The sequence below is a fragment of the Phasianus colchicus genome, chromosome 1, assembly GCF_987193195.1.
Source record: "Phasianus colchicus chromosome 1, bPhaCol1.hap1.1, whole genome shotgun sequence".
Taxonomy (NCBI): Eukaryota; Metazoa; Chordata; class Aves; order Galliformes; family Phasianidae; genus Phasianus; species Phasianus colchicus.
In genome coordinates, this window is record NC_143436.1 from 32,835,297 (window position 1) to 32,853,667 (window position 18,371).

At 35.2% G+C, this 18,371-nt stretch overlaps 1 protein-coding gene across 6 annotated transcripts in view; it reads left to right on the top strand.

The window, feature by feature from the left end:
* Positions 1-18,371, top strand: part of SLC16A7 (solute carrier family 16 member 7) — an 83,892-nt gene that overhangs the window by 35,043 nt on the left and 30,478 nt on the right. For 3 of the 6 annotated variants that reach the window (XM_031589540.2, XM_090138147.1, XM_090138164.1), the window contains exon 2: positions 15,338-15,580. The exons of 1 other annotated variant lie outside the window; for it this stretch is intronic. In XM_031589540.2, coding sequence (XP_031445400.1) covers positions 15,367-15,580 — 214 coding nt within the window. In that variant the 5' untranslated portion in view covers positions 15,338-15,366. Of the gene's footprint in view, positions 1-7,756; positions 8,874-9,858; positions 10,661-15,337; positions 15,581-18,371 lie in introns of those variants that run through there. 2 more of the 6 variants (XM_090138182.1, XM_090138174.1) reach the window with 2 other exon arrangements.

Sequence of the window (18,371 nt, forward strand, 5' to 3'; positions counted from 1 at the left end):
ATAAAATTGTCATTAAGAAAAAATAAATACAATGGAACCAAGTAAAAACAAGAAATTTCATAGAAGGAATGAAATGTGTCAGTCAACTTGACACATATAATCAACTCATACTGGAGTGAAAGCACATCTCAGAGTGAAAGAACTAATGTATGCCTTCAAAGATTTAATACACCTTTCTGCTTTGTGTACTCTGTCCTGGCTACATCTACCTATTTGCAAAATAAGCATAATATGTCATAAAGACTGCATATTTTTCACAGTCAGCTGGTTGGACAACATTGTTATCCAGAAGAAATAGAAAACATGCAACAAGTTATTACATTCAAAGTCATCTATAGGCAGCATTTTTTTTTCTCTAAAATGTAATATCCTAGAATGCACACAATAATGCTATTTTGGATAGTGGTTTCTTGATAAAGTAAGTCTTTCTTTGTAACAGAGCAGGACAGAGACTCCATCTGAACAGTAACTATTCTATATCAGTCCCAAGGTGCAAATATGCTCTAGAGCTGTCTTTGCTTTGCTTTGCTTAAATAAGCACTTTATTTCAAGTACATTATTGGCAATTAATGACGATCTTGTCACTACATGACAGTATAAGTTGGATTAATATTATATTGTTTCACATCAAAGCAGGTCTTTATGATGTATTAGAACAAACAAATCTATGAACTTCTCTGTTAAGAGACAAACTATTTTTCCAAAGTGAGGTGCAGCTATGCAGATATCTTCAACAGAAAGAGTTGAGGGGATACCATGTTCATGGGATACATAAATATGTTATCTTTTCCTTACATACAGTTATGTAGGTGGCTCGTGACAACAACATTAGTGTTTCTAAGTCAGTTTTCAGAATCTGAATGATTTTGTGGAATGTTCGGTAGTTATTATTCACAAAGATAACCATTATTCAGTCTTATTTCAGTTTTTTTTGGTTTTTAGAGTAGTGTAATTTGTAATCCTTTTACTTCTAAGTGTTTTAACCTATAAAAAAATATGCTTTTGTTGCATTTAAAAAAAAACAAAACCAAAAAACAAAACAAAAAACAAACAACAACAACAACAAAAACACAAACAAACAGAATGAAACCTAAATAATTCCTGATTAGTTTTACTGAATTATTTGCCTACCATAATGAACCTTGGAGACATTCCATAAACGGAAGCAAGGTTACAGTGAATTTCACTGAGAGATATAAAAGCTTAAGGAGAGTTAAAATGGATTAAAATGGAAGCACTTAGATTATGGTCAGAACAGCCTTTCACAGCACTTACTTGGGAGCGACCCATAGCAATATTTGGCCACTATAGCAGTACAAATTCATTATAACTGCATCAAGCACTCTGTTTGCAAAGTTTCAATCTGTTCATTTTATACCTAAGAGTATTCACAAATTAGAGCACCTGATGTATTTCAAAGAGGTTTCAACTTTTATTATTCTTGGAGCATGTTGGTGTGCCAGTTTTCCAGCTCATAATTAGTTATTAAACCCAACCAAAGTTAGAGGAAGCCTTTTTTTCCCCATTAATTCTGTGAGCTTAAGTTTGCAGGGCATGTATAAAAGTCTATTTCTTAGAAATCACCACCTGCATGTCCAGATGTGGTGTGTGAGAAATGACTAAAGTAAATAAAAGTCTTCCAATAACAAACTTTTGCATTATTTTTTTCCTTTATTTTTTTTATTGTTAATAATGTCTGAAACAGCTTATGAAAAAAAAAATAAATAAATTCTTATTTAAGGAGTTTGCATGAAAAGATTTCCCTTTCTCTGAAGCAGAATTAAACAGTCTTTATGTTAACTTGCTATTAAATTATACTTAGCAATCATAGGTAGTAAGAATAGCTATTTGTTATGTATCTGCAATATATATACAGCTAACCTACAAAGCAGCTTTATGTTTGATGCATAACAGAAAGAAGCTGGAGCCAACTGGAAAACTCAAAAATACCCGGAGCATTCCATATGCTTCTCCTAAAAGTCCTGTTTTATTTTGTTAAGAATATGAGTCACAGCTTTATTTACACTTTGATGATGAAAGCAACACTATTTGCTTCATCCTTTGGTACTTTTGATTATTTCCTCAGGAAAATGATACAGATGCATTGAGTCACTGAGTCCCTGTTCCCTTTCCCACAGTGTTGGTAAACTAAAGGTCAATATTGAGGTTTATCAGTACTGCATCTTGCAGCATTCAGATCTGTTCTGCAGGGGAAAATGAAACATTTCCCTGCAAAGGACAAGTGAAATATTCTATGTCTTCCAATTGCATTTCACAGCTAGAGTCACCTACATATGTAGCACCACTTTTTGAGATGTACATAAGTGCAACTTAAGTATGATTTTCCATTGGATTATTCATTTTATTGTGTGTAGCATTTTACAGGTATATTTTTAGAATGAGTAAATTCTAAAAAATGCTGGCAGTAGACCAAAAACCAGTCCATGCTCTTTCTACATGTGACAACTGTACAAATTTATTTGAGCCAATTAGAGCAGAGTTCATTTTACATTACCGCCATCTCTTAGTAAAAACATTTTGTTGATCAGTGAGATGAATCTCACCTTACCTAACTTAGGAATGAAATCAAACCCAAAGGAAATAAAGGAAAACAAAAACCCTAATACCATGTATACTATATAAAATGCAAGATACTATGGAAAGGGAATAATAAAACAAAGGTTGAACAGTACAAAGTTTTTTGGCTTAAGTCAAACAGATTAACACCAGTCTAATCTTCCCTCAAGAATACTAGGCAGCACATCCAGTAATATACTGAGAGTTGTGAAATACTACTGAAAAATGTATTAAGCGAAGAACCTGTGAATGAAAAGAGATGCTTACTTGAAGCTAGTCATCCCAGAATGGGGTGGTTGTTTCATCTGCAGCTGTCAACTGAGAAAGGATCTAGCTAAATGACAATTAAAAATATGGTATTTTTCATATGTGAAAGCACGTGCCAATGCATAGGTAGTGTGTGCATAAGTCTATGCATTCTTCTGCACGTGTAAGATGATTGATTGTTTAAGACCAGCAGAAATGAATCAAAGATATGTGCTTAATGGTTTTAAGAGAAAAATATATACTCCAGAGACAGACAATTTGTTTACAAAGAAAAGTGTTATTGTCTTGAAGATTGAAGGAGGACTTCAGAGAATTACAATGATCTTAGACTGTGAATCCCAGCATTATAGCACTTTCTTAAGGAGAAACCTTCAGATTTAAAAATCTGCACTACCACTTCCATGTCTTATTATCAAGACAAAGTGAAAATATATGCAAAGTGTGCTGTAGATGTTTTTAGACTTTATGATCAGTTTTATATGTAGAAAGTTAGCTAAACTCTTATTTATATGTAACAGTTGATATTTAGTATATATCATATGATAGCAACAGAATGCGTGTATGTATTGGTTTGTCATAACAAAAAACACAACTCATAGTTTTTTTTAGTTCTGATCTGGTTAAATTTCTGTCCTGAAAGGGACAGCAGGATCATTGCAATAGACTGAGGCACTCACATAGATTGATGTCCTACATTCAATGTTGTTTGGTTTTGATTTATTAAACTTTCAGGTAGATATGATTCACTGAAACTCTTCTGTGAATATTTTTACTGTACCCTTTTGATAGTTGGAATCATGCAAATATCATAGATAACTTTGTATTTCTTTTCTCATTTGTATATATATATTTATGTAAACTGTACCGGTTCTTCTATTGCAGCTATAATAAACACATTTTGAGGACTATTCTGATCTAGATTCTCTAAAAGATGAGGGAATTGTGTTTTACAGTATGTTACCACAAGTCACAGGAGGACAATCTAAAGTATAAAGCTTTTCAAGTAACCATGTAGAAATGAAAAAGCTTTTACTTTGAAGTCTAATTACTTGTTTGGTTTTGACAAAGAAGAGCTATGTAGAGAAAAGTTTTTGGAATAAGTTTTACTGTTATTAGAGCATAGCTTATGTCAACAAAAGTGCTTCTAATTTTGGATTTATTGAGTTGCTTTTGATTAATGAAACAGTGCTGTCTCCAATACATACCCTCTGTCCAAAATGTGTAATCTATTAGCTAAATCAGAACTCGCAGAGTAGCAGAACTCCTGTTTGCAGGACTGCTTATTGCGTTTGCAATCCAAACATTATCACTTTTGAATTGTCCATCTGTATTAAGAAATGGCTTTGTATTAAGAAAAGGACTTTTCTTTATGTTTGGAAGTACTTGATAGGTTCTGATCAAATGGCTTACATTCTGGGAAAAAAAAGCTACAAAGCTGCTGTATGGTAGATCAATGGATGTTGTATAAGGTAAACACATAGAGCTGGAGTCAATGGAAAACATATAATGAGAGATTCAAATCTGGAAAAACACAGAAAATTAAAAAAAAAAAAAAAAAAACAGGGAAAAAATGAATGTTTGACTACTAGTCTTCATTCCTTATGTCAGCACAAGAGGGAAGAGGTTTCAGAATTGTATAGCACTTCTCTAGCTTTCTTCAGTGTTTGGTCATCTCATCTTATTGAGTTCATCAAGTAAGTGTCAATCAATAATTTTATGACACTGTGCCATAGCAGAGCTACAGTCTTCACACACATATTCTGGACATTGAATGAGAGCAGAATGTAAAAGTCAGAATAAAAAACTGCAAATAATACAGGTATAAACAATATGATTAAATTAGATTCTCGATGAATTTTAAAGCTTTCTACAAATTATTCAAGGATTGCTTTAAGTGCAGCATTGTAGAACTACTCTTTCAGATGTACAGCTGTATGATGTACACTTGGACACCATGTACTGGGCTAAGAAAGTGTCCTACATAGTAGACACAATAGACACAGGTTTTTTGATCTCCTCACGTCCCATTTCTCACAATGGGTGGCAGAGTACACATTAGAAATAGATTAAATTGTCTTGGTCTTTAAAGTTATTTTGTATATATATCAGCAGGTCACCTCATTAACACTTGGACAAAGTACATAGTAAGTTTGTAATTAAACATCCTCTTCCTTCCCATGGAAATCAAATACAATCCTAGCTTCTTCCTTCCCCGTATTTGTTTATGTTAAACATTATCATTGCCTAAATTATATTAGTTTTGGTACATACTTCAAATAAATTTTTTATCACCATGTTCCAGACTGGACAAATAATCATCACACATGCACTTATTTTATGTAGTGCAGTGCCATGATACCTGAGTGTAACTAAGTTGTCCAGATGGAATATTGAGCTAAGAAAACTCTTCTATTAAGAGACAGTGTGAGTACCTCTGTATAATACCGCACTGTTCCATGTAAATATATACCTCCCCTTTTGCTCAGTTGTCTGCTCAATGTAACATCTCATGAAATAAAAATATATTATGTACCAACATAAATATCAGCATGAGAGTAGCAGTAACTTGACTGTGCTGGACAATGCTGTCTACTTCAGTGCTAGGTACTTAGAGATGTTACTTTCCCCTACATAGTCCTCAGGGTGCTATTGAAATTTAGTTGCTGTATTAAGAAACAGAAAGTGCATCTTCAAGGATGGCCTCTGCATGGGTATCGGGGTAGCCTGTTTATTGCATAGAACTGAGGAACTGGATGCAGTAAGAGTGAGCATACCTTGCTCTCAAGTTTTACTTTTTTAGAGTCCTGGAAATCACTGGTCATAGGATGAATAAAATGGCAACTAATATTTCCAGCTAGGGAACACTCTCAGGTAAACTGTCTGTAAAAAAAGTGTTGACATTTTCAGAACTCCTCCACTTTGATTTATGAGCCCACATAGATTCAATTCTCAAATCATTTTTTAATAAATGTATAGAACTTTTCATCTCTGCTAAATTCTGTTAAGGCACATTGATAAAATACTTATTTTCATTATTTCTCTGATCTAATAGGTTTTAGTAATTCTTAAATGATCTCTGAATTAATTTATTTTTTGGTTGCAGTCTGTTTGAAATCACATTTTAATCTTCACCCGCAGAAAGAGCTCACACATCAAGCTTTTATGAGCACAGCTGTATCAATTTGATTTTTCAGTTCAAATTACCCATGTGTTTTTAATTTTGTTTCCTACAAATAGATGGATCACTTTCTCTGCTCCCATAAAGCTTTAGAAAATCTGCCTTAACTGAATAGCTTCTTACTTATGTGACCTAAATTCTGGAGAGGTTTTTAGACTGGATACCTACAAAAAATATTCTGTCTTTTCCAAGATTCAGTAGTTCCCAAATAATATCTTTCAAAGGCTATTTTCCTTATTGGAGTTTTTATGATTTTGCTCATTTTCTTCTTGCCAGCATATTTTGCATATCTTTCCACAAGTTAACTGTGGCTTAACTAATGTATAATTCTTTAGTTTTAGCGGTCCACACTTTTAAAAGCTTCCATCTCATCATTACTAATTTTTCCCATTTTAATTATAATATAGAAAACATTTCCTAAACCAATAACAATTTCCAAACTGGCAAGAATATTTGAAGTGTCAACCCTGCATAAGCTTTTGCAGTCTGGAGATACTTTCCAGCCTTGGACAGTTATTTGATCCCAGTCATATGTCCTTAGGAACAGAATCCAGATCAGTTTACTTCCTATTACATAATCAAAGTAGTTGTCACAGAGACTGAAACATTAGTAACTATTTCCACCCATAGGAGTCATGTGCTGCATGAATGTTGAAGAAAAATATTTTCTCCATACGCTCAAGGTGATACTTTCAGGCCATGATTTAGGTGAGAGGTAGGATGTATGCAGAAAGTACCCTGGACTGTGATACTGAAGCGGAGAAGACAAACAGCTTGGATTCTAATTTCAAGAGCACAGATGAACTTTGATAGAATTTACAGAAATTTATGGCAGCAGAATTTGAGTTGGAGTGTATTGCATCTTCTTAATTTTAAACTGATAGATGGATATATTATCTTCAGCAAGAAATGAACAAAATATTGCAATTCCCGAAGTATATAATTGCATAAAATAATACAAATTCTGATTCTGAAAACCTTAGCTAGTTGCACAGTCTAAGAATAAGCTATTTCTTACCATCATCTTTTTTTTTTTTTTTCTCCAGCTTAGTGTAGAACGATATTAAAATGAGTATCTTTTATTATTGATAATGTAAAATCTGCTGCTTTGCAAAGACTGTGCTATTTATTTTTCAAGTAATGTGCAGCAGCAGTACAGATAACTCCTTTAACACTGACTTGAAGCCTTAGTTCTTCCATTTATAAAATATTAAAATTTCTCCCTCCAAACATCAGAACTCTAAAATATTATCCAACATATAGCTCTAGATTTATGTGAAACCATTGCTATTATTTTGGATATTCTTTTTTATAACTTTAATTCTACTGAATTGTAAAGACTATGAATGTGCTGATGTTCTTAGAAGGCTGCGAGCCTGTGGCTTGCAGTCTATGAAGTGTTAAAATAATACGTGCCTACAACATGTTTTTAGGCTGGTAACCTTCATAGTTAAATATGATGGAGTACTCCCAGAATTTAAAGGATGATAGGAGTGGTTAGAAATAAATGAATAAGCAGATCAATATTCTTTCAGTGCAAAGAGTTGATGCTTTGAGCTGTAATGAAGGAGTTTAGCTGAGCTTATTAAAACTTCTTTAATGGAACAACAAAGTTTTGGGGGTTTTGTTTGTTTGTTTGTTTTTGAAAAGTTGATTCGTTTGAGGATTTTTTTTTTCCAATTATTCCAAATTTTTCATCAACCTCAATCAACTTATTGTTAAAGCTGATTAATTCTTTGGACTGGATCACTGGCATTTTCAATTTAGCCTTCAACATTTCATTTCAGTGTACTCCAATTTGGGTGGGGTGCCAACTTCTCTGTGTTAGATATTTTATTGACTGCTTTTTTGAAGTAATTGAAACAGAATTGCAATCACTGTGGTTGGAATACATTTCACTTAACTTTATTCACCTAGCCATTTAGTCATCCAGAATAAGGTGGTCATTTAGGTTTCCCATAAGGTCAGAGAAAAATGGTAATACCAAATGCCTGATGAATGGAAATCTGACCCAGAAGTGTGGGAACTGTGAATAGAGAACAGATTTTAGAAGTTTTAATAATAGTAATCCATATGTGGGAAGCAGCAAAAATAAATGAATAAATAAATAAACTAATTCCAAGGAATGATGAATATTAGCAAGACTACAAGGAATGATGAATATTAGCAAGACTAAATTGTTATCTCATTAATGACTTAGTTGTACTTGTAATCTGATCTCCATCATGTAACATTAATTTCAGTGTAATTTTGTCAGATGGGGGTCTCAGTAAGAACCTCTTTAGTGATTTAGCAGCAACAGCCTCAGCCTTTGTTTAAACATGGATGAACTAGAGCCCTGGTGTGAATGGGATTTTAACTACACTCTGTCTGGGTACTTAACACATTTTTGCTTTTCACAGGGCAACATCTTCCCACACAGGATTCACTTCTGTCCCAGTAATCCTATACTCAAACTGGGACAGAAGATGTGCCTTTATTCCAGTCTGAATTAGACCTTTCATAATTCCCACAAGCATCAGGAACTCACAGCTTGTAATAGTGCTTGTTTAACAGTTTTTATTTCTCCATCCAATTTTCTGCTCAGCTGATGCTGATACTAGGATCAGCCCATTGCAACACCAAAGCCTACGAGGAAAAAGAGTTACTGGGATTGTTCATTTATTTTTGTCTTACAACACGTGACTTTCCCTTCATTCTGCCTCCCTTCACAGAGCCTGCCTCTGCTAACCTTCCAGGCATTTGGAACAAAGTTATTCCCATGTGTGCTTTGGAAATATGAGGGGCTATTACTTTCTCACTCTGCCTTCAGGCACATGCTAGTGTTGGTACTGCTTCAGTGGTATGAAAAGTATGTTACAATATTGATTCTTAACTATAAATTACGGATGGTTGAATTATTGCATGTTTCTTTCATAAATATGAGTATATAGAACAACTTGTTTGTCTGGTCTTGGAGAGAAAAAAATAATTTGTCTTTTTTTCTTGGGTAAGATAGAGATTGATATTTAAATTAGCTGTGGTAATATATTTTAACATTATTGGTTATTGTGCTATTAAGGATTGAAGTGAAATAGGCTTTAGAATTAAGTAAGACCAGTGGTTCTTTTTTAAAAAAGATTTGACCACATTAAAAAAAAAAAAAAAAGATAAATCATAAATCTTAACATAAACCTCATAAATAAAAATTAGTATAGTTTGCTATATTTATAGTACAATGTACTTATTGTTACATTTTGCTATCTCAAAAGCACTGTCTTTCAATTTGTGGAATTTGGAGAAACTTTACAAAACCAGCAGCTTTCTAAAATACTTGATAATTTGGGTGCATTTTAGCAGTTTTGTTCTTCACAGAGTGTTTTTATCCTGCAGGTTAGACCCCAGTGGAAAAAAGTGCAGTAAAGTCAAATTCTGAGTGTATCTGTAAGACACTTGGGTTTTATTTATCATGTAGCCCTCAGTCTCTGCATATGAGCATTCAGACAAAATGCAGCCCATTTTCCTCTTTCAGGAAGATCAGTAGGGTGGTACCAGTGCTCCTTAGGAGTTACTTTGCCTATTAAAGCTCATAGTTAGAATAAGAGCAGAGGACAGTCTCTCTTGGTCCCTTCAATAAGAGTCCTTCTATGTCTGCCTTTCCCCACAACAAAATCCCATGTCAGAGCAAACCATCTCACAAAACTAATAAAGATTTTTTTTTTTTTTTAATAATGAATGTTGCTTAAAGAATAATAGAAAATTGCCAAAGAAGTACCATTTAGTACAACAATAACCCTATAATACTGTCCTGCTTGGAATTAATTGGAGCTACTACTAATAATAAGAAAAAATATATATTTTCAGCTTTCAAACAGGGATCTTTTATATAAATGTAATTCCTATATATCTCCTTCCTTAGGTGGGAGATAACCCTAATGCTACCACAAAGTCATCGATTTTAAATAGAACCGTGTCATTAATATTCATTAGGGTTTAGAGCAGCAGACTCCAAACTTACAAAAAGACTGTACCCCACCTATGCTTCTACTTCAAGTGTCAAGCTGTACAGTTAATTAGCATTTGTTATGTAATGAGCTTTAAACATCTTACTCTTAACTGACAGTTTGCTTAGGCATTAGTCCACGTCTCAGCTCTGCCAACCATTTTGGTGTAAAATACAGTCAAGTTATTTATCCTGTATTTGATACTGTATTTGTTTTCGGTTTTCTGGATGTGAATGAAACTTCTGAATCACCTCACCAGAATATTAGGAGACTGACTGAACTGAAGTTTGCAAGGCTCTTTGCAGTCTCTGGCTTACCATGTGAGGCTGGAATGCCCTACATACATGCTAAATATTCCTATCATGCAAAGAAATAGGGACAGATTTATCACATACCATCTCTTTTCCTCTGGAACAAATGGCAGACAGAACACAAGTGGAGAATGAAGCAGTTACTTTAATGGTGCAGAAGAGCAAAACTAAAACACCCAGTAAAATCCGTGTCTCTGTAAACATGAGAACAGCACAACCCCTTCTCAGAAGTCTGTGACAAGCTGTTGTACTGAGGGCTGATGCTGGTGCTGGCAACTGCAGAATATTAATGAAGCCCTGGTCTGAACATGTTGATCGTGACTGACTGAAGTCTGCAGCACTTGGTATCAAGATACATTATTTGTCTGTCGTGTTTCCTCTTGGTTTGACCTTGCTGCTTTCTTGCTTGTGTGTTTCTTTCTCTCACCATTCCTTTCTCCTTTCTTCATTTCCTTCTTTCTTTTCTCCTTCTTCCCTTCCTCTCCCTTCATGTTTCTCTTTTTCATTCATTTGTTCTCATTTGCACAATTAAATTCTAGTGTGCTGAGATACCTATATAATAACAGTGTTGCATATCGTATGTTTTAAAAGTATCCTCTTGCTCTCATTCTACTATTTCTTAGTAGGTAGACACATACAGTGCTTTAAGTTAGGGATGTTCTTGTTCGCTGCTTACATAACAGGGATTTATACAGAGGAACTAGAAGAAGCTTAGAATAAAATCCTTGTTCACAGACTAATTCAAGGTATGGAAAGACTGAGCAGCCTCTCTGTACCTGACAGAGAGAAGAGGGCTGATGGCTTCCCCAGGGACATGCTTCACTCACTGTTCCCTTGCTGCTTCTTCATGCAGACTGTCCCTCACCCACCACTTGCTTATAAAAGGGGATGAGCAGGTCTAACTGGTGAGCCATTAACACACAATGGAATTTGTGTGACTGCATGTCAGTTCTGTTGGTGACCTTTATTTACTCGAATGCAGCTTTTTTTTTTTTTTTTTTTTTTTCCTTCCCCCCTCGGCACTGTGTTCTTCACATACACATCATCACATTTGCCTGCTTTTACATTTTCTACTGCATATATCTTAATATCCTTCATAGCCCATAATAAGCTCTGAGAGCTCTGGAAAGACTTTTCTCTAGTCACTGCTTCAGTCCTCCTTCTTCTTTTTCTTCCTCTGTCAGAATTTGCACCTACTTATCTAAAATGCTGTTTCATTTTGGTTGCTAATGGATTTTGCGCTCATCTGTATACTTCTTATACTATCAAAATCTTACCAGTTAAGCTTAAGAGAAGAGCTGAGGATATTAATGTGCTAGACTGCTTCAGAAGAAGTTCCGTTTTGCGGATATTAAATTAAATTTTTACAGGAGAAAGCTGCATTACTTCCTGAGAAAGTCTGGGAAGTTTGAGACATTGGACTTAATATTTCTGACAAAATGATTACTTTGCTTTTCTTGATGCAACTATGTATGTATTTATTTATGTATTTTCTTTTTACCTTTTAAAGTGAGTTAAAATTGGCTATCGTGATCATAAAGAAATATCAGGGAAACTATTATTAACTGCACTCTGTGGAATACACAGGAGGTGTAAGATACAACGATCCAGGCTCCTCTTTGTGACAGGGCATAGGGTAGCAGTCAGTCATTCACTGTAGCAGTACTATTAGCTGGCAGTGCAGTGGGCTTTGCAGCATAGGCTGAGGCATAGGAAAGCTACTGCACCTTTGCTCTTTTCCCTGATGCCTCTTAGTTTACTCTGAAGCTTTCAAAGAGAGGAGCTGCTACCCTGACAAGGCAAATACAATGAGACATTTACAAAGAGGTGATACCTTAGAATCACATTATTATCTAGGTTGGAGAAGATCTTCAAGTCGAACCATCAGCCTGACCCACCAAATCCACCACTAAGCCAGGTCCCGTAATTCCATGTACATTATGCCTTTCCAATGTTTGACTACCCTCTCCATGAAGAAATTTTCCCCAGGACCCAATCTCAACCTCTCCTGACACAATTTGTGTCTGTTTCCTTGCAAGCTACTTGACACCTGAGGGACAGGATCACCTCCTTTGACCTGCTGACCATGCTTCTTTTGATGCAGTTCAGGATATGGTCGGCTTTCTGGGCTGCAAAGGCACCTTGCTGGCTCATATCCAGCTTGCCACCCACCAGTACCCCCGTGTTGTTTCTGATGGTGCTATGCTCCAACCTTTCATCTTCCAGCTTGTACTGATAGCTGCAACCCACGTACAAACCCTTACCTGTTGGCCACCCTATTTCTGATGTAGGCCAGGACACTGCAGACCTTCATCACCTTGGCATATTTCTGGCTTGTGTTCAGCTGTCTGCTGACCACTACTCCCAGGTCCATTTTTGCCAAGCACTTTTCTAGCCTCTCTTCCACAGGCCTACAGCACTGCATTGGATTGCTATAACGCTTGGGCACCACTGGAGTTCTTCTGACCAATGTACTGGCAGTGATTTTGCCAAACACTGGTGTGTTATTTTTAGGAAAAAGCATGCTGCCTCAATAAATTGGTTATCACTTTCCATTTTTATGAGGAACAATTCTTTGATGTTGCACCATACTACTAGAATTTATAAGAGAGATAGAAGTGCTGTTGTATGAAAATGAAATGTAAAAACAAATATCCTTAAATTTTGAAGTGTAAGAACATAATAGTTAACTTTTTTTTTTTTTTCCCAGGAAATAACTAAAAGTTTTCTCTGATGAGCAGTACAACAGCTTTCTGGGACAGAAAACTGCTATTCTAGGACATTCAGTTAGGTCATAGAAATAGGACTTTTCATGCCAATTTATGTGTTTGGTTTTTTTTCTTTTTCTTTTTCTTTTTCTTTTTCTTTTTCTTTTTCTTTTTCTTTTTCTTTTTCTTTTTCTTTTTCTTTTTCTTTTTCTTTTTCTTTTTCTTTTTCTTTTTCTTTTTCTTTTTCTTTCTTTTTCTTTTTCTTTCTTTTTCTTTTTTTTCCCTGTGGAGGCAATCAATTACTATGCGTGCTCTAGTGTATGATGGACTTCTTGAGATACTCTGCCTTCCAGTGGGTCCTCAGTCAGTAAACAGGTGTTTAACTACTTTGCCAAAATTTAATTTAAGCAACTGTGATTGTCTCTTCCAACTTCTAGTGGCAGGCCCAGGTTTTTCTTTCTGATTCATGACTAATATTAAGCTGAGACCAGGGTAACCAGAACCAAAGTACATGCCAGGGGTTCTTTCTGGACATGCGTATTAACAAAAACAACAACAACAACAAAAAGTTGTCTGTACAGAGCAGTAGATATCTATTGCTGTCAGCAGCAAATTTGTATGACATGATGCAGAAAACAAATTAGCTTCGATATTGCAGTCTTGCATAGAAGCCAGGTGTTTTAGTGGTTGATTAGGCCCTCTGGAGGTTGGCCAGTATGAAGGTGATGTCCACAACCAGCTGCAGTGAAGTGGAGAATCAGAATTAAAGAGGTTTCTATCACAGAGGTGACCTTATGATAGATAATTTGTAAAGGAACACTTTGCTAGTATGTGGCATTTACCCTGACAGCACTTTAGGTGCTATACTGGGAATTAATATAAGCTGACACAGTTGATTTTTTAGTTTTTGTTAGACTAATTATATCACTCCCAATGCTAATGCAGTTCACTGTGAGAAATTGGGATATGATGTAAGCGACACAGAATAAATCTCATGGAAACTCACTGGTAATCATAAGCATAACAAAAAACTTACATACTGTTATGATCCACAGCTTTCAGTACTGGTATGTTAGGAGACCATTCAAGAGTAATAAGTCATGCAAATGCCCAAGTAAGAAACATAGAAGAGGGTGGTATGTTCAGGACATGCAGCCTGTGTAGGTTGCATTACACAGATGAAAACACAGTGGACTCCAACTTTGTTTGGTAATAAAGGTGATTTAGACTGGAAACATCTCAGAACTACAAAATTAATTCTTGTTGCTACATGTTCTTTAGGAATATAATATCAAGATGATAATATATAATATCTATAGGAATAGATAATGAAGATGGTAATAAAAATATAAAATTAATTTCAGGCTTTAGGAGTTTTAAGTGTTTACCTATGATTTGTTAAACTCCCTGATTTGTTGTTGTTGTTGTTGTTGTTGATGCACCTCTAGGAACCTCTACAAAAAATCACTCTGGTGCTCTCTGTTATGGTAAACTTTAAATTAGAAAATAGCTGTGGAAAGTTTGTGATGTTATTAGTGAAAGACTTCCTGATGTCTTTAAATTTGTGAATACAGAGCAAAAAAAGTACCATCAAGTTTGACTTTACCCCTGCAAGTAATATCAGCAGTTACTAATAAGCAGAATAAAATTTTAAAAACAGTACAGTATGACATTGTAATATTTTGTGTTTATTTTATGGCTACAGAAGGAATTTTAAGTCCTTTTTCAAAATACACTCAAAATGTTATCTTGAGTTAAGCAAGAAATATTAACAATGGTTAATGACTAGAAAATGAGAGCACATGATAAAGCATTCTGTTACACACTTGTTCATTGCTGTCATTGCTGATGATTTCGCTAAAGTACCTGCAAATGTTGCTAACAAAACAGCATTTAGGAATTATTTACTGTAACTTTTTTCCATTTCTTTCTATACAACGTTGTTCAATTTTTTCTCTGTCATACCTATTCTAAGTCCATATTGTAGATCAAAGAGATAAGCAAATTTACCTACACAAACACATCATTTTCCAAAAAAATGAATAATTACAAACACAATTTCAATGACATATAGTTGCACACACTAAATGGGATATTTCAAATATTCAAATACTCTTTTTTTTTTCTTTTTTTCTTTTTTTTTTTTTAAAGAACAGATTTTTGCTACTGAAAACAGGTTTTTGTATTCTGTTGTTTGCATGTAAACTGGGAGTTGGTCTCTGCTTTGAGGATTCTGCAGATGATGGTAGAATACTGCAGTATGTTAAAAAAAGAAAAACTGTCTGAAACTTTGTTTCTTCTCTTCTTTTTCAGCCTAATTGGAGAAGAGGCAGAGACTAGAAATGCCACCAGCAATAGGAGCACCACAGTACCCACCTCCAGATGGAGGTTGGGGGTGGGTTGTGGTTTTTGGGGCCTTTATTTCCATTGGATTCTCCTATGCATTCCCCAAAGCCATCACAGTATTCTTCAAGGAAATACAGGAAATCTTCCATACATCATACAGTGAGATAGCTTGGATATCATCAATAATGTTGGCTGTCATGTACGCAGGAGGTAAGATGATTGTGAAATTTGCAAATATCACAGCTCACCTGCCCGCATGGTCTTAAAGCACTTAAAGTTAATTACTAACTGATTTTATAAGTTACCTAAGAATTTACCTAATGCTTTTTCTTTGATTGTTATGAGATAACTTGGAATATCTCAGACTTTGTAATAATGGAACTATGAAATCTTAAATGCATATATTATAAAAATATATGTACATATGTATAAAAATGTATAGAAACTGTATGTATAGAAACTGATAAGTTTATATAGAAAAGGAATATAGTTTAAAGTATATAGAAACTGGGAACACTGTGCCTATAGCACTGTATCTTTATTCACTGAAGAGCTGCACTTCTGTATTTTTCAGAAGTGGTTTCTGTTATAAAGTATGATATTATCAGATTCCAGCAAACAACCTTGTGAAGGATGCAGGAAGTCCTGTTTTCACCATGGTAATTTTTTATCACTGATTTCAACCTACCTAAGCCTTGACATTTGAGTAAGCATAGCTGCTTTAGCAGTCAAGGAATAGAGGTGTCTATAGGAGAGAATTCAGACTAGCTGCACTCTTTAAGTACCTTTTTTCTCCTCTGACTATGAAGAAGACTCTACAGCCATCATAGCATTAGCTGAAGCACCTCAGTTAAATATTTTTCAGTTAATGGAATGGAAAACATAATGTTTTTTTGTTTGTTTCGTTTTTTTTTGTTTTTTTTTTTTTTCAAATGGCAGCAGAAACAGAGACCTAATAAAGATGATTTGGCAAGTGGTGTCAATATCAATAAAAACTTGCTTTTCAGATATTTCGATCTTACATTTATTCATAGGGAGAATTTGAAGGAGTTTATAGGAGCAGCAACAATTCACCAAGCAAAGAAGTAACTTGAATCAGTGCCTTCAAGAGTGGAGTAAAGGAACATACATGTCCTTGCTATATGTTATGACTTATGACCAGATCAATCTCAAATCATAACTGGTGGTTATGGACACTGCAAGCCTGAAAATGTGTTTCACTCTGATAATGTGCCATTTTGTGTGCCCAAGCATGCTTGACTAGCACTGTGCACTCTGTCTGCAAACAGCCCAAAGGTGGTCAGTGTGCATGGTGCTGTGGAGATGGAGAGAGTGTCTCATTTAGATTCCCTCTGAAAGTACTTTCTTCAGAAGGCTGGGTATTTACAAATACAAATGCTCTTGCACTGCAGAGTGCACAGATGTAACTGTGGAAGCCTCTGTGTGGATCCATCTGGAAGAATGGAAGTGCACAGATGATAAGAATTGGAATCTGCTTCCATTTTCCTTATTCTGTGACTTCTGAACTGAAGTCTTGTTCACTGCATTTTCTAATGCTACCTAAATTTTATAAGGGCAGATTTACTTTATAGCACAGGTTTTTTCTTGTTGTTTTAATCTCTGAATAACATCTAATTTATGCCATTTCTACCATCTCAAAGTTCACCCAACTTTTATTAATAGTGCAGACACAAACTGAAAGGCATTTAGCTGTGGTCATGTTTGTACATAGGCTGATCTGAGAGCAATGCCCTCTATTTTATTGTTTTCGTCCATGATATCAGAAGTGGATGTTGGTGGCTTGGTATCAGAGGGGCAGTCTCACAAAATGGCATCTGACATGAAAGTGCATATGAAGCAAAGATGTGTCACTGAATTCCTCCACACAGAAAAAAAGGCACCCACTGACATGCATTGACTCTTGCTGAACAGATATGGAGACTAAACTATGGATGTGAGCACAGTGAGGCAGTGATGGTGTGTTTCAGCAGTGGCAACAGTGACAGTGGGTCACCTCCACTGGTGCAGAATTTATAAGCATGGCATGCTTCTTCATTGCTGGCCAAAATGCATTGCTAATGGTGGTGACTGTTGACAAACAGTATTTTGTAGTTGAAAATTTGCTCTATCAAACAGTGTTATTGTGTTCTTTGCTGTAGATTCCATGGAATTTAATAGGAGGCATTACTTATTCTCACTGTGGTTTTGAAATGACGATTCTGGCGAGTATAAACACTCTTTGAAGCCATAGCTTCTCTAGAACCACTTCCTAAAAAATAGAGCATTTAGACAATCACTGGCAGAATATGAAATAGCAATTGGGAAAAACATTTCTGAAGGAAATCACTCCATTGTTTTTACTGTCTGAAGGTGGTTTGATTCCTTAGCATTTGATGTGCTGTAATGTGAAAGACATGAAGACCACAAGTACAGTGTGTAGTGTTTACTAGGAAGTGTGATATGTCTGTGTGAACACTCTCTTCATCATACTATTAATTAAAGTAACTTGAAAACATCTAAGATCTGTCATTCTCATTAGAGCTTAGCATTCAACCTATTAATCATCACAGTGGGGTCAGTGAATAAGTTAAGAGTCTGTGCTGACACTCTTTGCTTTAGAGGCTGCAGCCTCTTGCTGTAATTAGCTGGCTTCTGTGTTTCAATAACAAGGTATTTACTTACCTTTCAATGCTTTAGGAAACAAACAAACAAACAAACAAACACGAATACTAATAAACTAATAAGTGGCAACCAGTAAGGAACTAAAAGAATGTTAATTATGTTTATCACTTACTTCATACTTAGAATAAATGGCATTAAATTACAGCAGACCATCTGGCAATCCATATGGTCTCTTGCAGTCCTGGTTAATTCCTGCAAATAGGTCAAGCACAGCATTCACTCTGTTAGGAAAGCACTAAGCAGAGGTGACAAATCTGATAAATCTAGTCAATATGAAATTCTTTTCCCCTCTCAATCTAAGATAATAAGCAGTTCCATG